At 39.7% G+C, this 13,974-nt stretch overlaps 1 protein-coding gene across 2 annotated transcripts in view; it reads right to left on the reverse strand.

Moving 5' to 3' along the window:
- Nucleotides 1–13,974, reverse strand: part of PRKG1 (protein kinase cGMP-dependent 1) — a 509,003-nt gene that overhangs the window by 76,588 nt on the left and 418,441 nt on the right. For both annotated transcript variants that reach the window (XM_037400740.1, XM_037400739.1), the window contains exon 8: nucleotides 4,306–4,371. In XM_037400740.1, the coding sequence (XP_037256637.1) occupies nucleotides 4,306–4,371 (66 nt within the window). The remainder of the gene's footprint in view (nucleotides 1–4,305; nucleotides 4,372–13,974) is intronic.

Here is a 13,974-nt window from a genome sequence, read left to right on the forward strand (position 1 = left end):
TGCTACGCATGCTAATTTCAGAATATATGTTACAGAGTCTATGTGAAATAGTTCACTTATTTTAAAAGAACAACCAAATTAAAAGTTCAGTGCTGAGCCTTTGTCTTCTTCACTGTTGGGTTCAGATTATTGCTGAAGGACACCTTCCTAAAGGTTCATAGAGTCATAGAATCATAGAATAGTTTGTGTTGGAAGGGACCTTTAAAAGTCATCTGGTCCAATCCCCCTGCATTAGGCAGCGACACCTTCAACTAGATCATGTTGCTCAGAGCCCTGTCCAACCTGACCTTGAACATTTCCAGAGATGGGGCATCTACCACCTCTCTGGGCAACGGGTTCCAGTGTTTCACCACTCTCATCATAAAAAATATATTCCTTATATGTAGTCTGAGTCCACCTTCCTTTAGTTTAAAATCATTGCCCCTTGTCCTACCACTACAGACCCTACAAAAATGTCTGTCCTCATCTTTTTATAAGCCCCCTTTAAGTACTGGAAGGCTGCTATAAGGTCTCCCCAGAGCCTTCTCTTCTCCAGGCTGAACAACCCCAACTCTTTTAGCCTTTTCTCGCAGCAGAGGTGTTCCATACCTCTGATCATTTTTGTGGCCTCCTCTGGACCTGCTCCCACAGGTCCATGTCTTTCCCGTGTTGCGGACCTCAGAGCTGGATGCAGTACTCCAGGTGGAGTCTCACCAGAGTGCAGGGGAGAATCACCTCCCTCAACCTGCTGGCTATGCTGCTTTTGATGCAGTCCAGGATATGGTTGGCTTTCTGGTCTGCAAGTGCACTTTGCCAGAACATGTCCAACTTCTCATCCACCAGTAGCCCCAAGCCTGCTCTCAATCCCTTCACCCCTCAGCCTGTATTGATACCAGGGGTTGCCTTGAACCATGCACAGGACCTTGCACTTGGCCTTGTTTGAACCTCAGGACGTGCACAGGGGCCCACTTCTCAAGCTTGTCCAGGTCCCTCTGAATGGCATCCTGTCCCTCAGGGGTATCAAACGCACCACTCAGCTTGGTGTTGTCTGTAAACTTGCTGAGGGTGCACTCAATCCCACTGTCAATGTAACTGATGAAGACAGTAAACAGTACTGGTCCCAATATGGACCCTTGAGGGACACCACTTGTCACTGATCTCCATCCAGACATTGTGCCATTGAGTACTATTCTCTGGATGCAAGCATCCAGCCAATTCCTTACCCACCAAACAGTGCATCCATCAAATCCATATCTCTCCAGTTTACAGAAAAGGATTCAATTTGCAGGCTACTCACAAGCAATATTTATTCATTCACATAGAAGTGAAATTAAGTATAATCTGATGTTAAGCCTTAGCAAAGTCAGCAAAATTTATCCTACAGCTTGGTTGGAGCTGGATGATTGGCTTCATCTCACCTCCTGCATGGTGGAGACTGTTGATGAAGCCAGAGAGCATGAAGGACCAAATCCCACTGAAATTCATTATTCTGGTAAAGGAAGGGACTTACAGAGACAACTGCAAGACAGAAAGAATGTCAATGTTTCCTTCATAACAAATATTTTCAGTAGAAGAATAAGTGGGAACAAAATGGCTTAAAGTCTGTGGGACACATCAAGTGCTAATTTTGTTAGATCATGCCTCTGATCATTTCTACATCAGAAAAGGATGCTGAAAATCCATTGTTGCAAAGCCTGTCTAAACAGATTTGCAAGAAATAGCTATACTACTTTTTGGGCATCTTTGGGGTGTTTTTGTGACTGTAATGGCCTTCTTGTTTCACCAGGAAATTAAAAAGCAAGGTAACACTGACATCGTGAGAATTTGCTGATTAAAGACTCATCACGTATTACTGTTTGGCTTTTCCTCATGGTATTTTCAACTCCCACTGCTTCACCCCTGTAGCATTTTAATGTATATTTTTTTTTAATTTCAGAAAATATTCTAGGCAAACCATTTCATTCTGTCATGCTTAAGCAATGTCCCATTTCAAACCCAGCTCTCCCAGAGCTTGCTTGGTGGCCTGGCTCATCCCTATAAAAAAAGCTTCCTGTATTACTAACTTCAAAATCTTCCAGCAACTACAACAGCCCTGCAATTGTTCATAATATTTACAAATCCAGAGAAACAATCTTCCATCTCCCTTAGGAAGAATCTGCTGTGATACCAAGGTGTGACTTCTATAGTTCAGGTGTTAACTAGATGGGAGTACAGCAGCGGTATTAGCAGCGTGGCTGTCAGGTGTTCTGTGGAACAATTTTTGGATGTCTTCGGAAGACTTGTGCAAGGAAGCTGGAAGAGTTACCCTGTTGACAAGATAATGCCAATGGGTAATACTAACCCCTACTGTCACCAAGACTAAATTTCTCCAGTTTCTCAAAGAAATGGATTGACCATTAAGGAAATGATATTTTCCTTAACTTGTTCTTTGAAATTGCAACATCAATTTTGCTGACATGTTTCAGATAGAGACACATACAGAGCACGAAAATTTCTGCTTCAATAATTACAGTTTATTAAACAAAGAGCTTGTCTTGTAATAGAAAGTTATTAGGCAACCTTAATGACGTGCATCACTCCTCCTTCTGCACAGAACAGCTCAGACTGTAGGTAAAGCTGGCTTCCAGTTTCCATTGCTTTCTTGCATCTGGTGACTCAACGTGAACACCTACCATGGCCACCATAACAAACAAAATGTTGTAATATTCTGTGTATCTGGATATAAAGTAATGCTATTTCCCCTCATTAACAGAATGGCATCTGCATAATTTTCCAAATTTACAGAAGTCTTAGTAGATTTTCTTCATATTAAAATATGCTTCGATAGTTATTCACATGCCTATAAAATAACAATGTAAGAGAAGAGCTATGACAAGAAAGTTAGAACTAGTCAGGACCAGGACAACCTTCCTTGAACTATAAATAGTGCTATAAATAGCATTACTTTTCTTGCACTATAAATAGGATTCTTATAAATAGTGTTGCTCTGCTACTAATTGCAGAGCATTACTAGGATCTCTGGTATAGATTAACTACAGCTTCATCAGTTTAAATTTAACTTGTACTTCCTTACTATTTCAAGGGCATTATATACTGAGAAAAAGTAACAAGAGACAAGCATAGAAACAGTCTGTAAAATGACCAGGAACGACTGACTCTGCAGTTACTAGTTACTTGGTTTTTTTAAAAAGCTTACAGTGCAAACCAAATAACCCTTACAGAAGTGTTCAGAAAAAAAGCATAAATGACTTCTTGCTTTGTATTTCTCTGAATTAATGCTTGCTAAATTATGTAATTATGTCAATTCTTCTCTTTGTCCCACAGAACACTAAGGCATAGTGTGTCTTTTATCTACAAGGCTACCTTGCTTGTGTATGTGAAAGCAAGCCGCTCAGATGACAGTCCTGAAGTTCATCATCTGTTTTCAATGGACAGACCATTTTTTTTAATTGATCATAAAAAACCTGTATCAGAAGACCTAGGATTTTTGAATTATTGTTCCCCAGTTCATCCATTACAGAACACTAGAGTTCTAGAAATGAAAGACTGTAAGATAACTGAATACAAAACTTGTGTCAAACCAGGACTGAGTGTATGTAGATCATACCTACAAGACACTTGAGTATAGAATCATGTACATCATCAGAATATAAGGGTTTCAGAGGTCACTCCTAACCCAGCATCTGACCTTTGACGGTGTCTTGCATCAAGACTATGCCCAGGAAAGTATTCAAGGACAGAGAAACCACTGATATATTTGCCTCTGTGCTCTCCTACACCTCTGCAAAAGTCCCTAGCCCAGACATTTCTCTTCTAGATTAAAGCCCCCTAATTCCTTCAAGCTCCCTATATAAGACATCATTTTCCTCTTCTGATCTTCTCTATCTTATTCGAGCCACAGAGCTTCAGGCAGGTCTACGTCCTTTGGATGAGGGCTCTCCATCCCCACATGGACTAGAATAACAACATCTTGCTCTAAAATCTGCCAGAAGCTCAATGCCTTTCATAACATTTTATCGACAAGAACGCAATCTGTGTTCCATCGTAATGCCTGGATCCATTTCCACAGTAATGCTATCTCCCCATCTACTTCCATTTTGTCTTTCTGCACTTCTTAATTGTCTGTACTTGTCACTACTGAGTTTTGCCTTATTGATTTAGAGGGACCTTCCCTCTACTTCATCAAGGACCCATATATACTATGACTGTATTACTCAAAATCAAATGACCTTTCTGCAGAAAATGATCAAAGGCTCTAGTTAAAAACTGTAAAAGGTGCAAACTTGAGATACACCTCACCCCACAGCAGGAAAATGTTGTACTTACTCTCTGTCTATGACCAGACAAGTTACTGCCTCAGCTGCAATGACGTTGGCTGTTCTGACATCCTCCCTGAAAGAAAATAAAGTATTACTTAAGTAAGCTGTATTATTTTCATGACAATCTTTTTTATTTCCAAACATATTGCACTCTTAACGTACTTCAAGAATAAATCTCTGGGTTTCATAGCTTTTCCCCTATACTGATTTGATGTTCATCATCCATACAGGCTTCAAACACAGAAAAGCTAAAAACCCTGCACGAGCAGAAAAAACCTCCTGGTTCCCCTTATAAATAAGACATCCAGACACACATCAGCCCATGCTTTCCATCTATTTTAGGCAAAGTCTCATTTCTCACTATGAATCTATCAAAAAATTAGATATTTGCATAGATTTATTTATGAACACTTAGACGTCTTTTGTCCTTCTACCCCAAAACCTACATAATATCTCAGTGTTGGAACATGAAACATCTAGTTAAGCAAGACATCAGCTCTGCTACTCAGAGCAGGTACAACATATGCAGCAGACTATAGGACTCGCTATGTATTTGCTATCTGAGCATGGAGGAGGCTGGGACTATCAGGCATATAAAAGGGGCCTGGTTAGGATGGAGCCTTTGAAAGGTCTCTGCATTAAAGCGCTGTGCTGGCACTTTTCACCAGAAAAAATACTGCATTTAGAATTTTTTCTGTATCTTCATTACCAAATAGTTTGTGTTCTCCCTTTCCCTGCCCCACCGGGCCACTGCCAGCTCATGCTACAAAATACGAAGTTAATTCATTTTAATCAGACTGATTCAGTGTTTCATCAGAGATTAAGAGATGCTGTTGCATTTTCTGTGTTGGTCAAACAAATGTACAGGATTCAGAGTCAAATTCACTCCAACACTTCCCAAGTATGAAGGGTAAGTGGATTACAGGCAAAAGAGACCCACCTCTTTTAAACACACCTAATTCATTTAGACTGGAAAACCACTGTACATTTCCACTGAAATAGAAAATGGATTTAAAAATGTTGTTACAAATAGCAGTTCCCCTGTTTAAAGACTGGAGGTATTAAAACAGTAATATAGTAAAAAAAAAAAAAAAGGGTGGTACATATGCACTCATACAGAAATATGCACTCTCCCTTTAGAGGTAATCATTAATTAACTTTAATTACTTTAATTGAGCTAATTTTACTTCAATATATTTAAAACAAAGCAAGTAGAAATACAAACGAAAGAAACATTAATGTTCAAGCCTACATTCGAATGCCATTGTTGAGTCTACTTTCAATGAAATTAAGTATCCGTGCTAATTTATCCATACTGATAAACAAAATTATGGTACCTTAAAGCAAGTAGAAAGAAGTAGCCAAATAGTAGTAGGCAATTATCTCTATTAAATTCTAAAAAATTGGTAAATACAAAGAAAATAAGGGACAATACTATTTAATATCCCATTAAGTTGCTGTAGCCAACTTTTGCTGGTATATTAATATATTAGAATGAGTAAGCAAATTTTTTGGTTTTTCATTAATTCCAGTTAAAACTTCACATACTTGTCCTGTTATCTCAGATGCCTTTCTGCCACAACAAGACAGTTTATACCCTTAGAGTTATAGATTACAGACATGGCTATAGTTACTGTATAATAGTTACATGATTACAGGCAAGTAAAATACAGCTATTGGTGGCTTCAGTTGAAACATATTAAATAAACAACATTAGAGATTAAAACGCACAAGTAACTGTTATGATTTCCACTATCTTGTACTTAATACACCCTTTTAATCAGCATGAAATTAATGTAGAACGAAGGTACTTTCCCAAAGGGCATTTCGCTTTGCACAAACACCCAAGAGCCAGAGGGTTGACAAGGTTTTTGTAAATCAGAAAGTCATGCAATTCTGAGGTTTCCTTCTGTTCTGCACAAGCAGAAATAACGGATAAGTAGGAAAAAACAGGGGTTTTTAATGAATGATGAAGTGGCTCACATATGAAGTGTTAAGTTAAGAAACTGCTATCTTTGGGTATTCTCCAAAGCCATCTTGCACATCCTTGCCTAAAACCTCCCCTCTGCTGCAGGACCCTTGTCCCACAAATACTGAACGAAGGGACTGACAGGGGAAAGCAGTTTTCTGTTTCCACAGTCTGCATCGATTGTAAGTGGGTTTATAAACCTTGCATGCTTTTGTGTTATGGGATGTTTACCAATCAGGCTGCAAGCAGGATTAAAAATCTCACCAATTTTCTAAATCAGAAGGAAAAAATTAACATATTTCCAGTTCTATATGAACATTAAACCTTTATGTACATCAGCTGTGAAATACAAGACACACTCAGACTTCCAAACACTGCCAACACCTCACATAGGCTTAAAAGTGACAAACGCACCTAGGGTCATGCCACCAATCTACAACTTAACCTCAATCACCTTCAAGCAAAACAAATTGTCAGTCCATGTTTTAAAAGGTATATTTAAAAGGTAATGCTTTGATAGGCTGCCACCAGCTACAGTACATGGCATTAAATGTAACAAATAATTATTAGAAGTACATAAGTACACAGCATTAAATTCAAAAGTAATTATTTGAAGTGCATGGCATTACATGCGACAAGTAATGACTAGAAGTGCACAGCATTAAATGCAAAAGTAAATACTAGAAATGTATGGCATTAAATGCAACAAGTAATTATTCTAAGTGCACGGCACTAAATGCAAAAGTAGCTATTAGAAGTTCAGGGCATTAAATGCAACAAGTAATTATTAGGAGTGCACACCACCAAATGCCACAAGTAATTATGTAAAAGCCTGGCTTGTGAGCACTGACTCAGACACTTTCTGGACTTCATCACAGGAGTACTCATCACTGCTCCCCGAAAAACAGCATTCTTCATCAGAGGAATCGCCTTCGCTTTCCAAATACTCCATTGCTACTGTTTGCCTCCACCATTTCCCCCGGGAAAATGCCTGCTTCCTTCCAGCCCGTTACTATATTTTGTCCTCTGGGCGAGCTCTGGTATTTTACAGCCCCTCCAGCTTCAAACTTCAGAACTTGGAGAAAGGTCACAGCTGCTGCAGGGGGTTTCTAGTGTGCATCATCGAGAAATACAAGCAGAGGGTATTTTGGAAACACAAAGAGGTACACGGATGTACACAAGTGGACACAGCCTTTGCCCCGGGCACATGCCAAAAACTGTGGCAGGAGACCTTGTACCACCATGCTTCAGCTCTTTAAACCCACAGTGGAATTAGATGACAATGTTATCCACGTTCTTAAAGCTCTTCCAAAGTGCATTATCACATCACTAGAAACATGAGTACATTATTTAAGAAATTAAATGCACATATATATATATATAAATCATAATCTGTAGCCCAGTTCACCACATATAACTCAGGAATTTTCAATGATTTTTGTTTGGATAAGCTCCTAACAACTAAATTTAAGAACGATGAAGTTTTCAACCATTTCCAGGAACTTTTCTGCCATTACACTTAAAAAGGTGTTCTGGAAAATGCAAATATGAAAGATACAAACAGCTTTAATCAGAGATAAAGTCTGTTCCCTGATTTTACCTTAGGCTGCAAAAATTTCTTAGATTTAAAAATCTTTGAGATGGTTCCCATCTTTTTGCTTTATATCTTCCTATATCCCCTAACTCATCGAAGTGCTGCTCCAACATTGGCTCTCACAGCTCCTACCACACCTAATACAATTCTTCAGATAAATGGAAACTACATTTGAACGATTTAACAATATACCATTCTATTTGCTTGAAACTTGTTGTTACACCATTGGCAAACACCGCTCTGTGCTCTTTCCAGAAGATGGACACAATTGGTGCAACCCTGGCATGATGTCTGCCCAGCTTTTGGGATCAGTCCCCCCTAGATGCAGCCTCCCAGCACAAAATAGCATTTTTATGAGGTGCAAGTACCCTGCTACAGGAAAAATCTACAGGAAGACGAGCCTCTTCTGCTTGTCTCCTGACTGGCATTTTGTCAGTCAAAATTGATTTAAAGCTAAAATATCGTAAAGATATTTTTGCATCTGTAGGCAGGCAAAACCCTCTCTTTAACGGACAGAGCTAAGGCTGTTTTCTCAGAAGATTGCCAAATCTGGGTACCACTCCTCAGAATACCCAACTTTTATCTCCCATGTGAAAGTCATGGTGTAGTCAGAAAATACCCAACAAAATAATAAGGGAAGATAGAGATGCTGGGTTTTGAGCTATTGTTACTAAGTTCAAATTAATAACTGATTTCTCTCATTTTTCTTTCCTTTTACTTACTGCCAGCACGCCTTGTCCTACATACTTTAAATCAACCTTATTAAAAATACTGTAACAAGGTCAAGCGTACGGTGCCAGAAAGTGGTAAAATGCATTAAAGAACTTGGATATCAGCAAATTATGAACCTCTGGATAGCCTTCCTGTGGCAAATTTTTAAAGCCCACTAGGGAAGACCTAATTTTCTCTTTCCATCTTTTATGTGAAAACCCTCATTAACACCATTATCAAGTTTAAATGATCTAAACACTCATTTCCAGAATGAAAAGCCCACAGGACTTGAACTTTCCACCAGAGAGCTCTCAGGCAGCAGCAGCTTCTGAAGAACAACCACCAAGGACCAGACACTGACCCATCTACTCTTGGTGGCTGGTCAAGTTTTTTCAGTTACTTGGTCAAAGAAAAATGGGTTGTCATCATATTTTTTTTTTTTTAAAGAAAAAAACATCAATAATCCTAAATATCTATTTCAGGATACTGCTGCAGCCAACAGCCCTTTGGCAGTCCACAAACCTATTAGGATGGTAATCACTCTTCCCAGGAAACAGTGCCTGATCAGACAGGTTTCACCTCTAGGAAGTTTGACCTGAAACATTAGGACTATCCTGTAAATGATGTGATCACCTAACACATATGGAAACATAATTGTTGGCTGATTTTATGGTACTCTCAAATGGTACAGTTTGTGCCACCAAGTCAGTGCAGACCTATAGAATGGTGATGTGGTCCACCATGGTTGATAGTGTGAGCCATGGTGTGTATCAGTTACCTCGATCTATTGATTGATTTCCATAGGGAAAAACACCCCTTGTAAACTGACGTTTGGTTTCCCGACACTTCAGCTTTCTGAGAACAGAACATCCATTTACCATTGGTTTTGACTATAAAAATACATTACTGGAATAATAAATAAAATGTGGTCTACTAAACTCTAAACATTTTAATGCAAACCTAATAAAATGTGCAATTTGAAAAAGCTTCACTTGAAAATAATTATGCTGTTTAAGAAAACCCCTGAAAATCCCCATAGGCATTAAAATCACACCATCTATAAAGGGAATAAAACACAACAGGAAACAGATTTTGCTTCAAGGTACCCCAGTTTGAACGCACATATCAAAATGCACAGACAGCCACCTGTATTCTTGTGCAATTTAGGCTCTATAGCTACTGGGAAAAGGAACCACTTTTAAAGAACATTTCAGTTCATTCAAACAAAATTATTTAAAAATACTATTTTACAGGGGCTTTATTCAATATAAGCAAATTGTAGAGCTCTCCAAACAGGCTAGAAAATGTACCAACCCCTTCTAATAATTTACGTCTCATGAGCACATCATTAGCACGCACTTACTGTTTCTAAAATATATTTAGTCCCAGTGGCTCCTGCTGAAAGAAAGGTTTAAGCCCTGACAAGGATTAAAAAAAACCAGTATTTAGGACGCTAAGGACTCAAAGATGGTCACGAGGTCTTCCAAGACTCTGTTGGTCAAAAAAATTCTGCTCTGTCCTTACTGCGTACTGACACTTCTACAAGCAAATGAAACATTCAACAACTGCTGCTAAGATTACAACAAATTTTAACTCAAAATTCTCCCAACAAGTCAAGATGTACTGGGATCATTCCAGGGTGCTGTGCGAAGTCTGACAATTATTTTCTGTTTCATATTAATGATGGATGTAATTTCATGAAAAGGGAAATGCCTGGACGGCTTTTCCTTTTCAGTTTAATGAATGATGGAAAATCAAGCCCAGTTGATACAATTTATTTTGTTATTTTGGTATTAATACAAATGTCCTAATTTTAAAAATATACATATAATTTTTGTAATCATCATATGCATTTGGGGAAACAACTGCTGTTAAAAGTAATGCACTGGACTGCAACTGCTCCCTTGTCTGCCTTGACCCTGCCTTCAGCCCAGCCTTGAACAAGCCGTTTCACTATCTGATTCCTGTATCCCTATATTCCCCTATGTAGGAATATACTTCTATGTATAGGAATATTTCCTGTATTTCACTATATTGCTATATTCCATTATCTGATTCTGACACTACTATGACAAAAATGCTTTAATGTACTGTGTGATCCCCTGGGTCTACAGACAGAAGATACTATGCAAGAGACAGCTGTTTTTATTTTTGTTAGATTATAGATCTGACATAGTGATGCTGCTGAATTAACAAGTGTTACATTATCAGACTACCTATGCTGACATTAATAGATGTAATGTAGATAAATATTGCCAAAACCCATTATTAATTAAAGCAGAAGCACTATGACAGGCACTATCATGTATAGTATGATAATATTCAACCCATGCCTGCCACTTGGAAGCGAATGGGGAGATTCAGAGGGCAAGAAGTACTGATAACACAGAGACCTTCTGCTGCATTTTTAAAAGCTGGTGTAAAATCAGCCCCTGCCAGCCACCTTCACATTTATATACATGACCACAAGCTGCCAGCAATTCAGGAAACCTAGAGGGGGCTGTGTCAGCTGAAAACTATTCTGAGAAGGGTATGTGCCCCTCATGATCTGAAAGCAGAGAAAAAAGGTCTTGCTACCACTTGATTACCACGAAGCTGGCATAAATCTGATGGAACCCACTCTTTCAAGAGTCAGCACAAGGATTTTCCCCTTGCTGTGAGGCATAATCAGGTTGTTCTGCTAACTCCTGGCTGCAAGGTAATCATGGCTGCAACAACATGAAAGGGTTATGAACTACACGGGTCACAGTGTTAATAAAGAGATAACTCCTCATTATTATACACTTTCAGTATATTCTCACCATATTTAATCCATAATTGATAATTGCAAACTATTCAGGAAGTAATATATGACCTCTGCTACAACTAATTTAACCCACAAGCACTTTTCCTGAGCAGTAAGTTACTAATTTTCCATTATTTATGAAAACAGCTATATGAAAATCAAATCAAACTGTGATCTGAGAGTTAAAGTAACACAATACATCTATTACTCATGAACAATATCAACACTGTGCTTACGCAATGTCATTTTAAACCATGTGCAAGAGGTTCACATGGTCACAGTTAAATCTCAGAAGCAGCTAGGGTACACGATAATATCTGCAAACATATTTTATAGGTGAGTAAACCAATGCACAAAGAGCTTGAGCAAGATGCATTAGATTACGCAGGCAGCAATTAGCCTCAGTGCTACCAGAACTGGCAGCTGGCTTCTCTTCAATAATTAACGAGGGAGGCCACATCCATTTGGCTTAATGTCTTCACTGTGTTGGCGTGCTTGTAAAGTTGCATGCATGTGATCGCTGCAGAGGCAGGATCAGGTTATCCCTTAACCGTGCCACTCGGATGCTGTGCCAGCCTTACTAGCTTTAACCACTATATTTATATCCCAGACTCTACATTAACACAGAATAGTCTTCAGTCAGATTATTGGAAACAATTGCACCCAAAGCAACTTCTTACAGGCTGACGTCTGTACATAGCCAGATTATTTTTTTTTCTCTCTTCTTCCTTCAGGTATTTCTGAATGTTATTTTCTTTTTCTTGCTTGGCTTCTTTGTGCATAAGAGCACTGGGACAAACAGCCTTTGTCATGCTGAAGCGATGAGCAATGTATTTATCTATGAAACCATATTTCATCGCAAGGATGTCTGACCTATCTGCAAATGGTAAGAGGCTTTTTTGGTTGAGAACATTTTTTAAGGTTTTATTGTGAATTCATGATTATTTTTTTTAAAGAAGAACTATAGTTTAAACAATGCTCTTGTTAAATTCCTAAGCACTGCAAAGAAGGGAAGGGGAGTTGCAATGAGCTTATGGCTTCTCCTTTATGGATGCCAGTAACAGGATCTAGAGAACAAGCACTGGGAGCTATTTTTTCACTACCACTTGTCCTTGGCTGACACTACCAGCCTATACCACCAAGCTTCCTGGGTACCAAATTCCCATCTCCTATACTTCAGGTCACTGCAATCCCACCTAAGGCATGTCATTTGCACCATACTCTTATCTAACTCTTCCCATGGCAATGTTCTGCCCGTGCCAGTGGTTCCGATTGCCCCCACCCTGGTGACTGTGCCCATCTTACCTTCCTCCCCATGTTACTGACTATTCCGGGTCCACTCATCTCTTCTTCACTTCTGCAGGCCAAATGCACTGCATCCTTCTGTTACCCTACAGATCCTTTGACTTTCTTCCATACTACCCAACTGCTGTCACTGATGTCAAGGACTTAAGTTTATATTCATAAAACAAAGACTTTGTCATTGCCCTGAGTGTGCCAATAGGATTTAATTGCCCTGAGCAGCCTCACTGGGATCTTCACCCAACGTCTTCTGACCATGGTCCAGAAGCCCCATTTCACTTCAGCCAGGGACCTTCAATTGTAGGTACAGATCTGTCTCTTGTCTCTAGCCCTTTCTTGGATGGACCTTGTATCTATAATGTAGGTAGCTTGTGTCCCATTTCCTGGATGGACCACACCTGATGCTGTAGCCTTTTGTCTAGCCCTGCCTCTGCCCATCTCCTGCTGCTCCTGGCAGGACTCCCTGGGTGGAACCAGGACCTAGGTCATCCTCTCTTTGTACCTGGGAGTGTAGGAGCACCCTGTTTCCAGCACCCACCTCAGGACCCATGTTTCACTCTGAATAGATTTCACTTGGCTTATTACAGCAAACCCTTTCTTGTATTTGCTGCATGAGAGACCATGGCAATAATGGGAACAAAAGCACCACAAGCAAGAGCAGAAAGTGCCCAAACCCTCCATTTTGGACTAGAACAACAACATTAATATCCTGGACACCAGCACTTAATGATGTGAAAGAGCACACTGGTGCCTGCTGATGCGAGTGCAGCAAGGTAGCTGGAAATGCTTGCTGCTACTTTCTTCAGCAGCCTTCTCGCATCTCGTTAAGCGAGGTTTCACAGATAGCTTCCAGACTAGCTAGCAGGGCTCCTGCGAGAAATCAGTGTCCTCCACAGACTTCTCAAAGCCTCCTACTGATGCAATTATCTCTTCTGAGGCTCTGCAAGCCTGTGCTTCCCACCCAGCTTAGGCTTTCATGTGGGCACTGCTCTATACGCCAGCATGCAGAGACGACCCAACTTTCAGCTGGCTGGAGTGGTACTAGCAGCATGCAGAAGAGCTGCGGAGACTCAGTCAGCCCATGCTGGGCTGCCCACCGCCATGCTCGGCTCCTCTGATAGGTTAACTCTTGTAAAGCCAAACAGAGCATCCCTCTGCAACATCATGGTCTGCGGCACTGACATGCCCATGGGGCAGTATTTAGTCTGAATATTCAATTTCTTATTCTGTGTGTTATTTTATGGTGGGAATAGGACAGAAAGGAAAAATACGGGAAAAATTTATCATCAATAAAGATTTAAAACTGCTCATTTTC

Source organism: Falco rusticolus, chromosome 9 (assembly GCF_015220075.1).
Source record: "Falco rusticolus isolate bFalRus1 chromosome 9, bFalRus1.pri, whole genome shotgun sequence".
Lineage (NCBI taxonomy): Eukaryota > Metazoa > Chordata > Aves > Falconiformes > Falconidae > Falco > Falco rusticolus.